Below are 22,519 nucleotides of genomic sequence, written 5' to 3' on the forward strand. Positions count from 1 at the left end.
AAACCCCTTTTTGCAATAAATACATGAAAATTTAAATTGTATACTTACTTACTGAGTACTTACTTATCAATATTCTTTTATATGAGGCGTCTAATTCCAAAAAGCGATAAGTCCACATTTGGTCAAAATCGAGAAAAAAATACCCACGTATTCTTTGTATAATTTTACACAATATGTATTGATCTATAGATTCCAAAACGCGACATAACCCTACGAAAAAAAATATTTTAAGTCTCGATTTATTACAAAAAGCGCCAAGTCCGTGTTTCATATTATTTAAAGCTTGGTTGATTTTGCGCGTGTTTAAGTTAATAAGGGAACGTTCCATATTGAAAAGGGCGTCTCCCATGCTGTAGCATCTGGTAAACTTATGACAGTGCCACGGAAATATGTGCCTTATGCGGGATAAATTAAAAAGTGAAGTACAAGTAGCGCTAAGTCCAATTTTATTTTGTCTATATTTATTACATTTAAGAGTTTATCGGCTGAAACAAATTGCCATTTGGTTCTAATTTCGATATAGAATACAACGGGAAAAAAAAATCTCACGACGTTAAAACAAATAATTGAAGCTAGAAACATAAAAACGTTGTTTCCCGATAATATTGAATTGTGGACTTGTCGCTTTTTGTAATTAGACGCCTCATATCACTTTAGATAATCTGTTTCTATAAAATAATTTGGTTTTTATATTTTGATGATTTTGTCCTGTGAAATTGTACATAGAATAATATGTATGTACATACTTTTAGTTAAACTTGGACCATATCTCGCGAGCCTAATACTACAAGGTTCTAAGTGTTCATCCTTGACAAAGCCAATCCAACAATGAAGTAGTATTCTAAATTGCGGCATTGTTACTTTTGTTTTGCCAAAAACAAACACTTAGAACCTTATAGTTCTCCACTCGCAATATGTGTGAGATTATTTTGTGTTATTAGGCGTATATTGCAATAATGATGATTTTAATATACAATATTCGTGAGATGTCTTTGACTTCTTATGCACAATTATCCGCTTTATTGATGAGATTTTATATGATGGGATGTCTCCTGTATTTATCAAATTAATTTAAAAGTAAATTGATAATCGGCTATTCACAATGCTTCTCTAGATTAATATAAATTGATCAATATATAATATTGTATACTTAATGTTTTCGATTGCAGTGAAGACATGTCGAGGCTGTTTGTCTGGAGCCGAGGTTTATGCGGTGCAGGACCTGACGCCCAGGCCAGTCTCCGGAGGGCCTCCAGCATCAGGAGAACACTCACTACAGGTAACAAAATATGGAAATGTGCATAAAAATACAAGAGAATTACTCAAATATCTGCAATGTTTACCAAAAATCAGCAAATTTTGATCGATAAAATAATAATTATAGTATAGCTTTTGAACTTATATTGAATATTTAAAATGTATAAAATATATTTAATTCGTAATATTATTCATATTCTCACATAGTAATCATTTTCATAAAAGGGGTGGTTTTGAATTTGCATAGTGCTAGTACTAGTCCAGTTATTACATACCAAAAATCTACACCCACGCTTGCTGTGCGACAGCCGCCATCTTGGAAAATGGCAGACGATTTTTAGTTTTTTAACCATTGGCTAAGAATTTAAAAAAATGTCTCAAATAATTATAGTTGAAGAAGATTAAAAAATACACACCTGTAATAGGAATTTGTAGCGTTTACTGAAAACTGGGAATTTACAGGGCTTTACGTTTATTGTAAAAATCAACATTTCCTGAGATATTAATTTTAATAAAAACAAGATACTATTGAGAAATACAACTGAAAATTTTACTTTGAAGCTCAAGAGGGTTGGTTTATCATTTTCCAAGATAACGGACGTAGCACAGCATGTACGAGTGTTGATTTTTTGAATGTTATTACTGGATACTAGCACTATGCATAATATGCATTTTGCATGCCATGCAGTCTCCATTTTAAGGGAATAAGTTAGAACTAAAACTGCCATCCTATTACAGCCACGAAAAACGTTGTAAAGTTTCATTTGTTTTGCTTACTTTATAGTTGCTTTATTATTTAGGACTAGATATAAAGAAAAATCTACTGGTATAACTTATTTAATTGACTGAATTGACAGCGTACACAATTTGGTCAATATACACAATTATGAATTTTCTTCATTACCGCAGTGTGTAGGCAAAAGTTTTTTGAATAAACATGTAAATCTATCCAACGGTATTTTGCTTCCATGTACCTTTTACTAGGTATTATTTTATACAATTATCCAATGAATAAATTGACATGGTTTTTATTTCTCCAGGTACAGTGGTAGTGAACCGTCGTTCCATGGTGGCGCAGGTCCAATCTGGGGCGGAGGGGGTTCTAGGTGCACTCAGACGCACCAGGCCAAGGTTTGTGTTCTGCGCTTTAGCTCGCAGACCCAACCCTGGTACGGCTCCCAATCACCCGCACGATGCCCCCCTGGATGTACCACTGTTGAGATCCCAGGTGAGACTTTTATGTACAAAATCTTCTTATACATAGAGAAAACCGTTGAAGAAAGCTTTCTCTACTAGATGAAGCCCAAATGTAAGAAAAATAAACTCGAAAGTCAGTAAAGGATTCTTGGAGGTGCCGTGTTGTGTCCATATGATGCAGCTAAGGGGGGGACATGGCCAATGAAGATGAAAGTAGAAGCCATTTCGCATTGCTGATTTATTTAAAGCAAACTTCACATTACTGTGCGCCTTCTATATATTGACATCTACGTCATAGTGCTGTATGTGATTACAGTATTATGCCACACACATTTTGCAAGCATGGCATTGCAACTGTTTTAGTTCCAGAAACTACTGTGATGATGACATGTATGTCTCGATACAAAAGCCGCAGTGTATTATCATCTGCATCTGTCAAAAACTGCAAGCATTTCAACATAATTTTAATTCATCGATTCACACAAATAATTCGATATAGTCGATTCTATGAATTATTAAATGCATAGCTATTGCCAAGATAAGTTCTAAAGTACGTTTGTTATTGTTTTATTAATTTCTATCATACTTGACCATTTTGTGGATAAAATATGGTTGACTTGTACCGAACCAAAACATTCACATTATAATGCAAATTAAACGCGTCATTACTACAATTTTTTTTAATGTTTCAATGAATAATCACAAAAATCAAATGCGTCATACGTGCATTTATGAAACGTATGAAATGTCAACTGATATTTTTGTATTGACACCAATTCAATGAAACATTCTAAAAATGCCATCAAGTGCTGTAATACAAACAGTTTTTAAGATTGCCAACAGCTGTCTAAGTACTTATGTAGAATTAGTTTTATTTATGCAACGATGTAGCTTGATGTAGCGTAGCAACGATGTGTTCAATGTATGGAGGTAAATATTGTTACATATCAAGCATGTGCGAATTAAAAATTATAACACGCAGGTCATAATAATTTTTTATGTGTTAATTTATTAACACTTCATTTATTTTAACGCACCGTGAATTCATTTCAGGTAAACAAGTAACGTAGTCTCATTGGCAAAGTATTTTTCATTGTTATCCAGTTCTAACTTTGTGTATGTGTGATTTGCTAGTTTTGAGTTAAGTGAGAATTCCACATCAAAGACATAAACCTATGTACTAAAATATGGCAAAATATTATTCAAATCAAGAGAATATTATGAAACATTGCTCAAACAAAAAAGGTCGCCACATAAGGATGGTTTCAGATAGCCCAAAATTATTTTTCTCTATTGTATCTTCGTTTACTAGACTTTGAGTGTTTGTGACCTCATTATGTTAATGTATTTTTAATGATTTTCTTTCATTTTTACAGTTCAGGGGATTCCAACTGCTGGAAGCTGCAAGAATGCACAAGCAAGGATTCCCAGACTCCTTGCCGCTTGCTGAGTTTGCGCGAAGGTTTGTAATAATTATAATTTCAATAAAATCGTTGATGTTGTGAATATATTAACTGCAGTGAAACTTCAATTTTTCGCTTTCATACAAACTGGTTTAGATTAGAGCAGGGGAGGGCAAACTGCGGCCCGCCGGGTATTTTTTCGCGGCCCGCCATCGATAATTGTACTTGTGATTACGAATAACTTTTTAAAAAATATTGACAATAGATCATAATTTGAAGAATTTGTTGTTTCGTAAATGTATTATCTCGGTACGTATTCCTTGCGTCTCGTCTCACACTATGTAACCACGATTTTCTACGTTGAACATCGATTTCAATAGATATTGATAGTTTACCGACAGAGCTACAACTTGAGATTATTAATCTGCAGTGTGACACTGATTCAAGAGAATTGCATCGTCGTGAAGAAATCTCCAAATTTTATAATGCCCTTAATTCAGACAAATTCGACCATTTTAAAGAGTAGGTATGCAAGAAAAATGTTCGTTATTTTTGGATGAACCTATATATGTGAACAAATATTTTCGATCATGAACCTCAATAAAAATTCTTTATGATCAAATATCTCCGATGCCCATTTACTAGCAGTTTTGAGCTTTGATTTTGAACAATATCAACTACAAAATTAACACCTAAATTTAAAAAAATGTTCAAAAATGTACAACAGTTTCATTCTTCTCATTATTTTTTTTGTAATGTTTATTTTTCGTGATAATAAATAGTGTATATCTAAAAATGGTATTTTACTTGCGGCCTACCGCTCATTTTGAATTCTTGAATTTGGCCCTCCATCCAAAAAGTTTGCCCGCCCCTGGATTAGAGCATATTATGTCAACGTGTTATGTCGCCGCTTTTCGAGAATGTTTCTTTTCTTTTGAACCGACAATGTTTTTGTTTGCTGAAGCATTCTTAGGAGCATAATTAAAAAAAAAACAACAAACTTAAACAATCGTATTGTGTATGACGTAACTTTGGTCTTGGACACTGCAGTCATAGACCGCACGTCTGGAATTCATGTCAATGATGTTATGCATTGTATTGAATGTGTTCAAATAAATTGGATTTCATCATTACGTAAATTGCGGATAGTAAAAACGTAATGAAATGTACTATAAGGTACTAAAATTAAACAGGAGTGCAGAAAGTACCCGCAAATAGCAGAAGAATGTGACTTTCGTACATATAATTAATACCATTGATCCCAAAATATTCATGTTGCATAAATTCACTGAAATTCACTTTAAAATGTTTCTTCTCATTATCAGGTTCAGGTTATTAGCTGCGTCACAGCAGGGATCTGAAGGAACATCTCTTCAACCCTTACCAACCTCCATGACACCCGACGAGCAACGAAGGCACGTTGAAGAAATGCTTCTGGCCATTGATCTGGACCGCTCGCTGTATAGAATTGGGCTCAGTCAGGTAGGAACTATTTTTGTTCATTGTTTATTTTGAAAATTTAATGTATGTTGTGTTTATACTGCCATCTCTTAAGTCTACTGAAACTATCATCGGTTTGAATCTGTAATAAATTTTCTAATGATGTTTTTTAAATAGTTCAATAGGTGGTGTCAATTTTAAATAAGCTTTATGCGCTATCATAACTTTCGTGATAATAGAATGGTAGGGAATAATATTGTCAAATTTTGGCAGACAGAACTGAATATTTACTCATCGAACAACTTCTTTGTTTTTACACGGAATACATAATGGTTTATGTTGGTGTACCTTCCGTTTTTTTCTGCTAGGGTACGTATGTACGTATTCCATCTCAGACACATAGGTACTGTGTTCAGTATGTTCTGATAACAGCATCAGTATATAAACCAAACGAAAAATCATCACGGCAAACAGGCGTTATGTGTTACTAATGGACTGCAGCGTATCTATTCTATATACAAGACTGATTTCAGCCGCTGCGGCAGATATCTAGGGTAGGTTTGTATCGAAGTATCAGCACTTTTTGTAACAATTACTAGACATACTAAACTATGTGAAGTGTTCTTCACGTCAGCAATAAGACACCCGCATTTTTTTTAAAAGCATTAGGTATAGTTGGCCTTTGTGGCAACCAGGTCGGACGGATTGTCTTGGCTATGCAACCTTTAGTGGGTCAATATCCAAGGTGTTGGTGATGTGATACGACTGGTTCAGGACAAAGAAATGTACTGCAATGTTGCTGCCAATTTTCGATATAAGACACATCGAGAGAAGTAGATTCATTCAATTGGATAACACACTTGTATCAATCAGTGGCGAAGGGTGGAGGTAAGCTGTTAAGATCTGCCATAAATAGTGCACTCTAAATTTCGTCAGTCATACGTATTTGTTTTTATTGCAATAAGACTACACTTTACACATGGTGTTGGTTAGTTTTTAAAAAATCAATTAAACCCTGCGAAAACCATGCCATAATAGATAATAGTTAAAAAATACTCGTCTATCTATAAAATATCTAGAATTATGCAATTAAATCATATATAACTTTGGATATTTTATAGGTAAAATGATATAGTTTCGTTAGGCAAAAATGAACTAACAATATTTGTATAATATGTATTTTTAATCCAACTATAACAAATAAGTATGAATGAAAAGTGTACATAATTTTGTCGTTTCGTCCAAAATATACCAAAACTTTAATGGTTCGGTTTAGGCAGGGCTTAATTGATTTTTAAAAACTAACCAACACCATCTGTAAATTATAGTCTTAGTTCAATAAATACAAATACATATGACTAACAAAGTTTAATGTGCGCTATTTATTGCGGACCTTAACAGCCTACCTCCACCCTTCGCTACTGGTATCAATGACTAATTAAGAAAACGGAATGCTTCCAATGATATGCATATAATAATATTATTATTATCAAGTTACAATTATCGCACGTCAATTATTGACAAGATTGCCCACCTTGAATTTAGACTGTACCTATAAAACATTTTGTTTACCATGCCAAATGTATTACACAACGCTCTCCTTATATGTTTCACTTATGATAATTTCTCTAGATTATCGCGTGATAATTATTTCATCTAAAACTTCCAACGGCCGCCCACAGATACCTCCATTTAAGTGGAAATTAGTTTTTTTATTCTAGTTTTATTATTTTTTCCTTTCCATCTATGTTCCTTCTCTCGACTTCAAGTCGAGCAATGTTATTAATCATTTAATTTTTTAAATGTTATTCTCAATTTAGATTACCATGAATGTACACGAGCGTCGAATCAACTTTTTCACCTGAACGAAATATTTATAATACGACTTAATTTGTGTCACGTAACATTATCATCATCACTCTAGATCAGTGGTTCTCATGTGCAGCCCTGGTGGCCACATGCGGCCACCAGCGCTTTACAGAATAATATTTCAAAAATTTATTAATAAAATTATGAAATTTATTAAATACTGTACGACAACATTATTTAGGCAACAACAGGAAGTCGCTCTTATCGCGTATAGAATATTTCACAGTGTTGTCATTTTTTGAGAAACCATATCCCGCGAAATTAGGTTTTTAGTTTATATCAATTATATTCTCAGTAAGTTTATAAGTACATTAATTTATAAGTCTAATTATTGTTCAATAAATATCAATAGAATTTTTTTTTCAAATAATTTCACCTCTTAATTATTACTATTATATTAGGTTAATTAATACAGCGTAATTATTGAATTTGGAAGGAAATGTATCATTGAACCCACATTAACTGATAATATTGCTGCAGGTATTTATTAATTAAATAACTAGAACACAAATAATGACTAAAAAACAAGAAGTAGAAAGATATAACATATTCAATATTATATTGATGACCCAATCACATGTTTTATAATTTACAAATGATGTCTTTATATCGTATTTTTAGTAAAATTGTTGTAGAAACACATACTGTGAAAATAATTTTCTATAAATTAAATTATATCCACCTTACATAAATTTTAAAACAATATGTACCTACTTATCGGTTTAAAAATTAGGAAAATAATTAGGAAAAAATAGGACAATTCATTATCTAACTAATGATCATTTATACTTAATTATTATACGTCTAAAAATATTAATAAAATAGATTACGATACACATAACTTTATAATATACAAACATAATTTCCAGTATTTGGGGAAATATTTCTAGTATTACAACACTGAATTTTGACATACCTGACATGACAGGAACCCGTCAAATGGGCTTGTTGAAAGTATTGTATGCCTGTTGCCTTTTAAATACGACTCTGTTTCTTCTTCGCAATAAATCAAAAGTTTACTGATAATAATTCGAACATCATTTCGTATTGTTTTAGACATCTTTTGAATATAAAAAGCTTCAAATTACGTAAATTGATAGATGCGTCCAATACGAAGTGTCAAAAATGTAATGAAAAATTTGGGGGCGTTCCTAATTTGAAACCGGAAGTTCGATTAGCTGTACGTAGTTCACAGATTTGCCACGTAGCCAAGATGAAGTTGCCGGACAATACACATGACTTCTTTTCTTTTTCTTTCCACGCTCAAATGATCCACGTTGACCAAGAATCAAGTCAATTCAAAGAATTGGCAACAATTGCGTTATCAATATTGTCGATTTTTCCTACTACTGTATACTGTGAAAGATCATTCAGTGTAATGCACTTTATAAAAACAAATATTGAAGCCAGTTGACAGATGTAAACTTAGAAGCAGCCACGAGGCTCGCATTGGAAATAAATAGATATGTAGGTACTAAAATGTTTAGACACCCACGGTGGCCGCGCGGCTTAAGCGTTGGACTATCACGTTGTGGGTCTCAGGTTCGAATCCTGGGTCTGACAACTACACATATTGTTTTTCAATTTATGTGTGAGTCAGGGTATGGACCTAATAGGTTGAGCAACTAGCTGACATCCATTTCTTGTAAAAAACAAAATCTGTTAATACAAACCTCTACGCTGTGGAGGCCCATATAATCCTATTAGGATCAGACATGGTCCGAAAAAAAAAAAATGTTCAATTGTTTTTATTAAATAATAAAGTAAATTGATCCATTTTTTTAGTAAATAAAATTTAGCTTTAAGTTTTTCAAATCAAAATTGAAATTTGGTGCGGACGTTTCTATAGAACTGTCAATGTCAATTGTGTGGCCACAGTTAATTATCATGTGAGACCACTGCTCTATATTGATCCTATATATTTAATTTATTCATATGGCGACAGATTGTTGATAATAAAAGAAGCAGAAACTCAGACACATTCGCTACAGCCATGATTTGCTACAAAGTATGTAGGGACGTAGGGAGTGTCCCTAGAGTCAATCTTTGAAGACCTTAATTAGGCTCCATTAAATTGAATCTATTATGGCTAAGCCTTGATGAAGAAAGACTTTATCATTTGCGGTAAGACCCTGCAAACCTTTTGCGTCGGCCGTAGAATCCCAAGTCACAATGTCCTACCATTCCAACTGAGGTTCGAGTTTGTCCTTTTAGCAGAGAAAACCCAAATACAAAATCGCGTCAGCAAAATTTTTCTGTAGGTAGTATTGTCACAGTCATGGCCCCCACGTTCTGAAGCTGGCCCTTAGGCCAGGATGTTTGGTGGCCCCCCCTACCTATCTCTAAAGTTAAGGGTAGTGTGATGTTCTACAACAGTGTTCCCCAAATGGTATTCAGCGGAACCCACGGTTCCACAAGGTAAAATGTAGAGTATTTTTTCTTTTTAATAAATTCACTTGAATTATTGAGTAGTTTGCACTTGTCATCATATTATTATAAACCACTGATTGCGACTCCTTTTTGTGGTAGTCAAGTAAGATGTGACTCTTCGCCGTATTGGATAAAAAGATATTTTTATCAGTCAGGAAACACATTAAAAAACAATTATAACATAAAATTCTGCACATGAATATCAATCACATCAAGTTGCATCGCATAACAACATATTTTTAAATGTTAATATTTTTCAAACAAAATAGCGCTTTTTTACTGTTAGAACAAATTGGTGGTGTGCGTTCTTCCAACTTAACTGCTCGACCTACAACGCCGGGCCCCCGGGCTAGAGCCCTGTCAGCCCCCCCCCCCCCCCCCCCCCTTATGGTCATGGTCATGGTCACAGTAAGTAATAATGGAGAGATTTTACAAGATTCAGCTGAATTATTCGGTAGCAGATATTTTTAATTCTTCCGGATATTATATTTTGTCATTCTTGAAAAACATGCTTCAGTATTTGTGAGAGTACATTCTTGTGAAGTTAGCCTTCAAAAATTTTACTTCTGTTCCATTATCTATTTTTTTTTTATAATGAACATGCCAAATTATAAATTCCAAGCGTTCAAGACATGACATAAAAAATAAGCGTTAACGCCGTTAACAATGTTAAAATAAAAATACATGGTAATATTATGAGTAAATAATAAAATAATAAAAATAAAAGTACATATAAGCACACAGAGTGAACTGGGTTGAGAGGCGCTATCTTAAAAACTTATAAAACAACGTCCATCTAAAATCAACTCACGTAAGTGGAATATATCAATATTTGAATCATTTTGATTGGACGTAGTTATTGCTCTCCCAATTGGCGTACCAAAGTGCACCTGGAAGATATTAAGACTATAACAACATTGGCTTTGACCATAAATTTGGACAAGAAACCAGTAGCCGCTTTAATTATTTTAAAAACCCACGTAGCTAATTTTCGTTTGCCTTTCTTTGGCAGTCATAATATATGCTTGCTTTAATTTTAAATTATTGTTGATTAATAAACCGATTTCCATTTTTTTTTTTTCGAAAATTAGCCTAATCTAACGTTTTCACCGCTCCACATAAATTGGGCTCAATCATTTTGATTTGTTCCTCTAGCATTATTGTTTATCTTGAGATCAAATATCGATACTATAGTTCAGGGGTAGTCAACCTGGTCCCTACCGCCATGGCCCCCACAAGGGGGGGACTGACAGGGCTCTAGCCTGGGGACCCGGGATCAGGAAGGGCCCGGCGTGACGAGTCGACCAGATAAGTGAGATAAACAGAGATCACAAATTTGTTCTAATAGTAAAAAAAAGTCTCCCGCGGCGCTATTTTACTTCAGTGATATTAATAATAAAAATATTTGGTTGTATGATGAGATTTTTAACTGTGCGCCGATACTCGACAACTCCATAATTCAAATGGATTTAGGTACCTACATACTAAAAATACATTTTAATTTTATCGCGTACACCATTTGAAAAACGCTACTGCAGTGCGTCACACTGCCTTTACCCTTAGTGATAGGTAGGGGGGCCTGCCAAAAATCCTAGCCTGGGGGCCCGTTTCAGGATGTGGGGCCCATGCCTACCGTCCACTAGTGGGCTTTCCTGCTTTCATGGGGTTTTAAAAACATTTTCATTATGTTTTTATGAAATTCTCCGTGACAATTTCAATTTCAGAAAATATATAATATATCTACTATTTGTATCGCCCTCGCATAAGTTTAGTTCACGTTACGTAAGTGAAACTAAATGGCGCTAGGTATGCAAAGTATAAATAAAAAGATTTATCTACGGTAAGTTGTTTTATAAAGATTTATTCTGCCAAACTTAGCGAAAGTCTGACATAAAGTATTTGTTAAGCAATTATTATTATATGCTTTAACTTGCTATAACTCTGCTTTATGAATTTTTTAAAGTAAAGTTTCTTCCCTACTTTATAAATTACCTTTACTGTGGAACCGGTGGGCGGTTAGAAAATTTTACTATTAATAGAGGTACAAAAGTGGGCGGTTGGTATTAAAAGGTTGACTACCCCTGCTCTAGTTCTATAAGGTTTTAAGTTAATAATGCCATTCGATGTAGAAGGTTTTTTCTTTATAATTCAACAACAAAAAATAATCAAAATATTCTTCGATTAATACTATCGACCAATGACATTATTAATGGACAACGCACTCAATACAGTAGCTAGCAAGTAAATTCGTGCATAGCGATATTCGCACATGTATAAGTAGACGCCACGCAATTTTAATTATGCGATATCACGCATCGGGAATTTATAGCAATATCACCTTTATTGTAATGGCGTTAGAACAGTGTTTCTTGTGTCAATGTTCATTTGAGTGAACCCGTTCAAACCGAACCATTCGGCAGACCCGACAAAAAGCATCGGGAATTTATAGCAATATCACCTTTATTGTAATGGCGCTAGAACAGATTATGCCATTCGGCAGACCCGACAAAAAAGTGAGTGTCATTTTTTTTCCAGATGCTTCGTCCATATTAATGTCATTGCACAGGTACTTGATGGAATTTTGATTTTAATTCAAATGGATTTGAGTTTTGTACTATTTCATTTGCGTCGTTTTTTGTCGACCCGGGTTTCGCCTTTCGGCGTCTTCAGGCAGTATGTGCACTCACCGAAAGGCAAATACACACTGTATCAAGTGTACCTATCAGAAGTGATAAGGTAGGGGGTTTTTTACAAACATTTCAACTGTCCATAATCTGTTTGTTATATTGTTTATGGTGACCCTTGACTTAATATGTAGGCAAGTTTTTACCTACTTTATTGTAATAATTTGTTATATAAGTTAGAGTTAATTGTATTCGTTGTCAGTGTGTATTTGCCTCTTGCTGTTGTTAAGGGGGGACATGCTTGTCGGAGGTCAAAATTGAGTTTTTATTGTATTTTCAAACCATGATCCTGGACACTCCTTAAACGTTGAAGATAATCAAAAATCAAAGACATAGCTTATAATAAGTATCTTTAGAATCATCTTCAAATGTGTTAATCTTGCCGATTTTTTGAATAATAAAATGCCTAATTCTTGTCAAATTTGGGATCACAGAGATTATCAATATAATTTTTTATCGTGAATATTTTACAAAAATTATCTCGTAATAAATTATACTAATGGTTTTATAAATGCGTTTAAAAATTAATAAATGTAAAAAATCTTAACGTCACTGCACAGTTATGTACCGAAATATGACTATATTCTAAAACATTAGAGCGAGAGGTTTAAAAGAATAGGGGAAGAGCTACAATTATTGGCCAGTTAAGGATTTTTTCAACTTTGTTAATTTTTTGTGGACAGATATCATTAGGAAGGTAAAATAAAAAAATATTATTTGTTAAATTGCTTATTTGTTTATAATAATCAATTATCAGAACATTTAAAAAAAAATATTTTACATCATGAAAAAAATATTCAAAATAAAAGGCAGAAATCTACAATTATTGGCCACTTTTTTCAATTATTGGCCACCAAAAAATGCAATTATTGGCCACCCCGAAATTGCTGTAATAACATTATTTAAACAAAAATTAAAAAACAGTTTATGTAATATTATGATCACACATCATTATTAAGTGTTCAATCAAGTACTTAATGCAACTTTATCGTCATTTTATTAGACATACGTAACATATTACTTAAAAATACAAAGAACACATTCACATTGAGTTACAGTGAGATAGGAATATTTAATTAAATACGTAGAGCTTGTTGGAAATTGATTTCAAATCAAATCTTATACCTCCCTAATAGAAGTTAACAAACATCTTGACCTAGCATAAAGGATAAATGAGAATCATTGAAGTTCACAGTAGGAACAGTATAAAAAACTTTTCAGTAGAGGATTTTTGCGGAAGGAATTTTAGTGTGCTTCTTGGTATTTCAAATCTTCTTGTTACTGAATGTAAAGACTCTTCACTATGGTCTTTCATATACTCTATTGCTTCTTTTATTCTTCAGTTCTTGACTATATTTCATTCGTTTATTTTGATGCATTTTTATTCTGGAACAATCAAGAAAAAAGTTTCTATTATCGGCCATCGAAACTACAATTATGGGCCAGGTGGCCAACATTTATCTACGAATGTCGGAGAAATATAATAAAAACAAAGATGATCAATAATACTGTTAAAACACTATTCAACTAATAAAAATAAATGTAATAATTTACTAATTAGTCACATATTCTATTATTAGCAAGGCCGGCCGATAAAGGAAAATGGACGTATTTTGGAATCAGTTATTGGCCACCATCATAATATACCTACCCACCTATTTTTTTCCAAAATATATGTCTAATGATGTATACATAAATCAAATACATAGATACTTGTCAATTGGATTAGCATTTTGTATGATATTAAATGTTTAACATACCTTTTAACAGAAGTCATGTCCTTGTACAATTTACAACAAATCGCACTTATTTCACGGTTTCGCTCGAACTGTCAGATATAAATGCGGTTTTGAGGTTGTTTTATAATGCTAAAAGTAACAATTATCTGTTTTACCAACGGAGGAACAATTGACGAGATTTATTAATAACTTAACAGATGGCAATGTTGATTTAATATCTTAAAAAACTAGATTTTATCTGCAAGTGGCCAATAATTGAAGCTGGCCCATAATAGTAGCTCTTACCCTACTATTTTATGTAACAAAAATACTTTATGCAGTCATCAAATGTTTAAAATAACTATAAAGGATAATAAGGCTTCAAAATTATATAAATAGATTATCTACAACGTTTAAGGAGTGTCCAGGATCATGGTTTGAAAATACAATAAAAACTCAATTTTGACCTACGACGAGCACGTGGGCCGTTAACTGGTGCGTTAGCGTGCAAGTTTTAAACAGCTCAGCAATGAAATGGACAGTGCGTAGTAGGTGGCGACATTCAATGAATTTTCAAACAATGAAGTTTGTCTTCTAATTCATAATAGTTACAAGATGAAAAGAACTTTTTATATACAAAGTTTTTAAATTTTCTGTTGAATTATTATGCTCAATATGCTCAAACTTGTACTTGATATGAAGTAAATAAAAAACAAACAAACAAATATTTGCAAGATTTGTACCGGATAAACAACCACCGGACAAATAAGAATACGAGCTAATAAAAACGTTGTAAAATGGGTTGTCATTTGGTATTTACCATATATTAGGGTTTCTACGACACGTGTTTCGTTCACTTAATGAGGTATTTCAAGTATATTATAACCGAAAAATACAGTTGAATTTGTATAGGAAAAATCGTAATAATTTCCTAGCTGCTACCAGTGGCGAAGGGTGGAGGTAGGCTGTTAATATCCGACATAAATTAGTGCACATTAAATTTTTTCAGTCATACGTACTGGTTTTCATTGAACTAAGACAACAATTTGCAAATAGTATTGGTTAGTTCTTAAAAATCAACTAAACCCTGCCTAAACCAAACCATATGGTTTTAGTATACTTTGGGCGATACGACAAAATTGTGCACAGTTTTTCCATTCATAATTATTTGTTTTCGTTGAATTAAGGATGCACATTACAGATGGAGTTGGTTAGTTTTTTTTTTAATTCAGCCTTGCCAAACCAAACCATTAGAGATAAAAAATATTCTTCTATCTATAAAATATATAAAACTATGTATCATTTAAAATGGCATAATTTTAGATGTTTTATGGATATGCAACTATTTTTTGACTATTATCTATTATGGCTTGGTTTACGCAGGGTTTAATTAATTTAAAAAAATGACTAACACTATCCACATAATATTGTAGTCTTAGTTCAATAAAAACAAATACGTACGATTGAAAAAGTTTCGTGTGTACTATTTATTTTATGTCTGATCTTAACAGCCTACCTCCACCCTTCGCCAGTGGCTGCTACAATGAATCCCCTTAATTCCATTTTCGAAAATATGGAAAGTATTTTTGCATTTATGGTCGCACAGCATTTAAATAATCGCAATGGAAAGTGTACGCATAAGTCATTATAATACTATTGGCACCACCGTATAGAAAGAAAACCAGAGACAATAAGATGAATGAACATGTTAAGTAGTGTTTAATGCAGCGGTTAAAGAGGAGCTACATAGGTAGGTAGGTAGGTATCGTAATTTATTGTGTATTTGTAAAAACGGTGAAATGCGCGGAACGATTAACGTCACTTCGTCTTGTAAATCGACAAACAACGGTTTACTTATACGTTTAGAGGTGATGCTCAAAGTTTTCCAGCGTCGGAAACCGACACGTGGAAAGTTTTATATTTCGCGGTCAGTCAGATTCATGGCCCCCACAAAGAGGGGGTTGACAGGGCACTAGACTGGGCGTGGCGGGTCGACCAGTTAAGTGAAAAAAAACACACGATATTTTTTCTCTAATAGTAAAAGAGTCGCCTGCATCGCTATTTTCCTTACTGGGCGTCTTACGTGGGCGAATTCGGCGAAGCGTTGAGCGGCGCGCGCAACTCAATTGTATAACCGTGTGTGGAAATGTTCGTAGACAAAATCTTTTTTTGGTTATACGTTTATACGGTTATACCTACGTTTGATTTGCGCGCGCCGCTCAACGCGCCGCCGAACGCGCTTACCTAAGACGAGCCGTTAATGTCATAAGTAAGTGATATGATGATTGATGTAAATAAATGATAATTTTGTTTTATAATTACTTAATTTATGTGTGCTTCCTGACGTCTTACAAAGATGGTTAAAAGTATTAAAAAAATGCATCGGCATCGTGTTCAAGGCAAAGTTTCAAATGTCTAGCTAGTCGGGAAGTTAGTTAAAAATCGATTGCAAATTGTAGCGGACAAAGAACCACCGGACAAATAAGAATACGAGCTAAGAAAAACGTTGTAAAATACGTAATATTATAACCACATGAATACAACGGAAAGACAGAAGGAAATAAATTAGACTATTTTGAATAGGTAATTCAAAAGTAGTATGGAAAGTAAATGCTCGTGAAATGCTCCACGAATAACGCGTCATTATTTTTATCTCGATGCTATGTGGTCATCTGTTACCGGTACGACAGCTTTCGGTCAACAGTTTGTACTGGGTTGGACTGCATACATAATATTTTCATGTAACCCACGTGAACGTACATACTCTTGGACGATTGCTAGTGAAATGGTGAAATTCTTTTCGCGAGCCACAGCTGAAGTGATTACTAGCAAAGTGGTTTTTGAAATGTGCAAGTGAAGTGAAATGATGCGATATGCAGGTTGATGCATCATTGCCGGTTTTCTCCGGCACACTTTGCCGTTGTTATTATTGTTATTTTAAATACAGGTAAATACTTACAATTAATATTGTGACTCGTCTAGTATCAAACGCAGAACTATCCGGTAATTTATATCAAATGGAGTAGTTTTATTAATAAACTATTTTTGTTCATTCGACGAATAATTCACAAGATTTGAGAACGTAACAATAATCTTTATTGCACATAAATAGTTATGAAACACCTGATATATATTCTATAGTCCAGTGGCGAAGGGTGGAGGTAGGCTGTTAAGATCCGCCATAAAAAGTGGTCGTTAAAATTTGTTAGTCATACGTATTTGTACAATTTACAAATTTAGCTTGGTTTCGCAAGGTTTAATTGAATTTTAAAAACTAACCAAAACCATCTGTAAATTGTAGTCGTATTTCAATGAAAACAAATACGTATGACTGACAAAGCTTAGTGTGCACCATTTATGGCGGATCTTAACAGCCTACCTCCACCCTTCGCCACTGTATATATACATATATATTTCTTCTAATATGTTTTAATCTAAGTTATTTTCAAATTAAGTATGTAATATGAAGACATAGTTTTAGCTTAAAATAATAGCGAGATTCAGGCTACGACTGAATTGCTAATATTACGTTAAACGTCACCTCATTGAGCCGTCCACATGTACTCGCGCCGTGTCATTGGTCGCATGACAAGCAGTCGCCAGATTCGCGCATTTCTGATGCACCCTCTCAAATTCCATCTCGCATCCGCATTGTTAACACCCCTGATCTAGTCCCGTTATAAATAATTAGAAATTTTGTCTTTTGATGACAAATGTTTTTATTGTTTTCTTTTTAGAAATCCTATAAAACACTTCTATATTTTTATTTCGATCTTTTCAACATTGATTTACGAAGTCACTTCCGTTCACAATATTATTTAAAATATATATTTATATAAGTATGTTTAGCTTCTAATATATAATTAATTTTCATAAAACGCGAATAGCGCAGAGGCATTGGGTGGTGGCATTTTATATTAATTTATTAGCGAACCAATAAAACATTTTCTATATCCGTCGATACATATTTTTTGTGCATGTAATTTTTACGATGTCATTACCAATTGTATATTATTGAAGTCTCTCGGCCCACTTGTAAAATATTTAATCAATAATAATTTCGGCGCCAGAAGAAATATCCGAAATCATAAATTTATTTGTAAAAAAATTATTAATATCTGATATTTTTTCGTGTTTCGAAATACTGTGTGTTTTTATTGTTGATTTTTTTTAATGATGCGTTGTTCTAAGTCGAAAATGGACATGCGTGGTATTATGGTAATGGATGGCATTTTAAGAAAACGGTATAGTCGCTATCGAAAATAAGAGACCATTTTAAATTAATACTTAATTAGCTAATTTTGCATAATTTTACGTTTTTATAGTCTTAACATTCAACTAATCTAGCCTTTCTAAAAATAAGCATATTAACATAGATGCTGTGGATGCAGAACATGCCAAAAATACTCTATTAAATTGCATTTATCGACTGCTTAAGGGCGGACGTGCACAGCGTGGGTCAAAATGGAGCTTTTATACTATTTTCAAAGCATGATCCTGGACATTCCTTAAACGTTGTAGATAATCTATTTATATAATTTTGAAGCCTTCTTATCCTTTATATTTATTTTAAACATTTGATAACTGCATAAAGTATTTTTATTACATAAAATAGTATTCTTTTAAACCTCTCGCTCTAATGTTTTAGAATATAGTCATATTTCATATATATATAAATGTGCAGTGGTGTTAAGATTTTATACATTTATTAATTTTTAAACGCATTTATAAAACCATCAGTATAATTTATATCGACATAATTATAGTGAAATATTTACGATAAAAAAATATATTGATAATCTCTGTGATCCCAAATTTGACAAGAATTAGGCATTTTATTATTAGTTGAGGCATGGTCTAAAAAGATCGTGGCTACGCGATGCGCAGACTGTGCAAATGACGCGTGCCGAACGAAATATAATTTGTCATAAAAATCCAACATGCGTCCATTTAATGTTACGTTTATTGTTATACTACTAATAATAATAGTATATTCATTGACATGTTTTCATTTTTAAGTACATACGGTTTTTAGTCATCTTTACACGATTTAAGAATATTTTCATCCGACGCAATGACAAAACAAATCGACGTGCGGATACCTCGACTGTCAGTCTCCGATTGGCGACTAGTGAGAAATTTCGTCGCACCTACTGTTGAAAATTATTTGCCGTTTCACTGAAGTACCTACGCGCCTAACTATCGGACGGAATTTGACAATTACAAAAATACAACATTAATACAAACATTTTTTTTACAAATAAGCTGCAGTATTTTAGCTTCCCTTTTATATTACAAAGAAAATTTATATAAAGAGCGGAGTTTATTCCATGTACGATATTGAAAATTTTGCACCTGTAGTTGGATGTTTTGTGTGAAGAACGATAACGCATTTATTTATAGGTTTCCCCCGGCCATGTGATCATAAGATCGTAATGGAGGTTTGTATTAACAGATTTTGTTTTTACGAGAAATGGATGTTAGCCACTTGCTCAACCTATCAGCTCCATACTCTGACTCATAGACAAATTGAAAAACAATATGTGTACTTGCAGACCCAGGATTCGAACCTGGGACCCACGACGCTATAGGCCGACGCTTAAGCCGCGCGGCCATCGTAGTTGTACTTGTACAAGTACTTGTCTGAACGATACTCCAATATTAAGTTCAACGTACTTTCTCACTTAGGTATGTAGGTGCCTACCATTTTACAACGTTTTTATTAGCTCGTATTCTTGTTTGTCCAGTAAAAATCTCGCAATCGATTTTTAACTAACTTCCCGACTAGTTAGACATTTGAAACTTTTAGAATATATCAGAACACGATGCCAATGCATTCTTTTAATACTTTCAGCCATCTTTAAGCAGAATTGAATTCATTCATTCAGTTAATTATGTTTTGTATGGAAAGTTATTTCAGTAAAATCCGTAAAAAGTAAAAGACTATTATTGGTTGCTAAGGGGGTGGTCCTAGCAACTAAATTATTAATATATACGTGCGTTACTATGGAAATCAAAATGACATTTCAGTATTCTAAATTTGTTTGTATGTTTGTTTGTTTTTTTATTTAGTTCATATCAAGTACAAGTTTGAGCATAATAATTCAAGAGAAAATTTAAAAACGTTGTATATAAAAAGTTCTTTTTATCTTGCAATTATTTGTTACTTACAATCTTACATAATTGAAGCGTAATTCGACATTTTAGAAATTCCGATGACAGTTTTTTAGATGAATTTTTCTGATTTAAAAAAAAGTATAGGTAACAAATAAATTATAATCTTTAAACCGCGATCGACCGTATGGACGGCCGACTAACGGAGAAAATAAAAACAATTTCTTCTTCTGAGAGTATTGTGGCGCTCACCGCAACATAATTGTTGAATTGTGGTCAAAGCATTTATTGTCTATATTATTATTGGTATGATGGCAACACTTTTTTTCTGGCATTAAAGTCCAGAATGGACCTTGCAGTCTCAATCAGACTCAATAATTCTGTTTGGTTTTTCGCTCTTCTTATTTCCAGCGTTCACAAATCTTGCAAAGCCATCGAGATCCATCGAGAGCCATCGTCTTACAGCACGTTTCCGGAAATTTGTACTTAAACAGTTCACCGCAGGACACTTATTCGTGCGCCGCAGTAGGTGGAACATGAGTTCATGTAACTTTTAATCAAATGACGAGTTCTTCGTTGAACATTTCACCGTTTTATTTTGCTAACTATTTGCAAACTATCGCCGGATTTTGTTAGATACGTACAGATGTATTCCACGGTGAAATGTTCAACGAAGAACTCGTCATTTGATAAAAAGTTATACGAACTCATGTTTCACGTACTGCGGCGCACGAATAAGTGTCCCACGATGAACTGCATACGTACAACTTACATTTAACCCTTATAGCAAGATATCGAATGGTGAAACCTGGATCACTGATAACTATTTGTATATAAATCACATAGACAATCATGGATATACCCAACCAACTGCCCCACACGACACTCGGTTTTAATCGAGTGTATTACGTGGCCCTACGTTTGGAGTCAAGCATCAGCAGTTTTTACGTATGTCTCAGGAGCAATTGCCTAAGACTGAAGTCGCCACGTTCTCAAGTGCGTTTTGAATGAGTTTAAATTAGACGTTTTTAAACAAAATATTTCCTAAACTGATATTCTGTCAAGAGATCTTCAGACTACGCAGTTTTTTTAGATGCAATAAAATTGTCCTTTGTAGCGACCAAGTCGTTCGGCATGATGGGTCCAACACCTGGTTGGGCTGACTTGCGCATCTCTACCATCTCTATCATTTCCAGAGCATGTGGTTTGCACCCTATATTTCTCCACGACATGGGCATGTTGGTAGGGCAACAAGTACAAGCTTAATTTAATATTATTAGAATAATAATAATATTAGAATAATAAATTTAATATTATATTGATTTCGTTGTCGTTGCCGACCGCCATCGTGCAGCTTTTCTACAAGAGTAATCTACACGCTGCAGCGTTGACATAAACAAACGAATAAGATATAACATCATTGACTTGCCAATGAAGGCAGCGTTTGAAGAATAAACGAACCCTCGTAAACGACCTACATAATAATATAGACTTTTGCGTCCGCTTGTACGAAATTTATCCATACTTACACAGATAAATATGAACTCTGCCTGTATTGCAATACGTGAGCACGTTTCATTCGCATTCATATATTTACAGCATCATACAATAAATTTACGTCGTATATTGGGGTGGTTCAAAATAATTATGGATCAAGTCCATCAAAATGGATCCTGAGATATTTGGACCTAAAGTTAAAACTCCTTTTGAAAAATTCAGGAATGTTTTCACTGTATATACTTAAATATATGTTGGTAGTACATGGATCAATTAAAATAAATAGTCGAAACATAAAGTATAATATTCAGGCTTTATTAATATTAGCAAATTAATGTTAGCAAATACTTCTTTATACTGCTGAAGGAAATGTCAAAATGGACATGATTCCCATTCAATTATTTGATGTCTTATCAATACTAGTATTGTCATTTATGCGGAAAAATGTAGAGCTACGCATGTGATATCAACACACAATATATCTAGAAATCTGTTTTATCTAGCCACTGAAAGAAAAGAAATCGAATTTTATGAAAATTGTACTTGATCCATAATTATGGTCAACACCACGTGTGTGTAATTAATTCCACTTAGGTATCTATATATTCTGCTTTTTAAACCACGATCATATTATGTAATTCAATGCGTTGGATTTAAGGAAACGTGCCTGTGCTCTGTGTTCCTGTATCCTAGTCCGCGATATGGTGCAGTGAATAATCTATCTATATAATACGTGTTAATACCTATTTATCAAAAAACGACTAAGTTCCTCTAGCTACTAGACGTTTGGTAGGTATCCTACGTATTGTCTTTTTTTATAATAGCAAGCGATGGCGTCAATTTAAACGTCCACTGATCCGTGAATCTTCACAGAAGAAATCGAGTTTATATTTATTATTTTCATTCCGAC

The 22,519-nt window shown here is 33.5% G+C and overlaps 1 protein-coding gene across 3 annotated transcripts in view; it reads left to right on the forward strand.

The window, feature by feature from the left end:
• Nucleotides 1-22,519, forward strand: part of Mhcl (Myosin heavy chain-like) — a 477,652-nt gene that overhangs the window by 330,531 nt on the left and 124,602 nt on the right. For all 3 annotated transcript variants that reach the window (XM_085950232.1, XM_085950231.1, XM_085950233.1), the window contains 4 exons: nucleotides 1,170-1,279; nucleotides 2,298-2,485; nucleotides 3,831-3,916; nucleotides 5,183-5,339. In XM_085950232.1, the coding sequence (XP_085806358.1) occupies nucleotides 1,170-1,279; nucleotides 2,298-2,485; nucleotides 3,831-3,916; nucleotides 5,183-5,339 (541 nt within the window). The remainder of the gene's footprint in view (nucleotides 1-1,169; nucleotides 1,280-2,297; nucleotides 2,486-3,830; nucleotides 3,917-5,182; nucleotides 5,340-22,519) is intronic.

The sequence above is a fragment of the Rhyacophila brunnea genome, unplaced genomic scaffold, assembly GCF_057557595.1.
Source record: "Rhyacophila brunnea isolate RB1 unplaced genomic scaffold, BYU_Rbru_1.0 scaffold_23, whole genome shotgun sequence".
In the NCBI taxonomy this organism is placed as follows: Eukaryota; Metazoa; Arthropoda; class Insecta; order Trichoptera; family Rhyacophilidae; genus Rhyacophila; species Rhyacophila brunnea.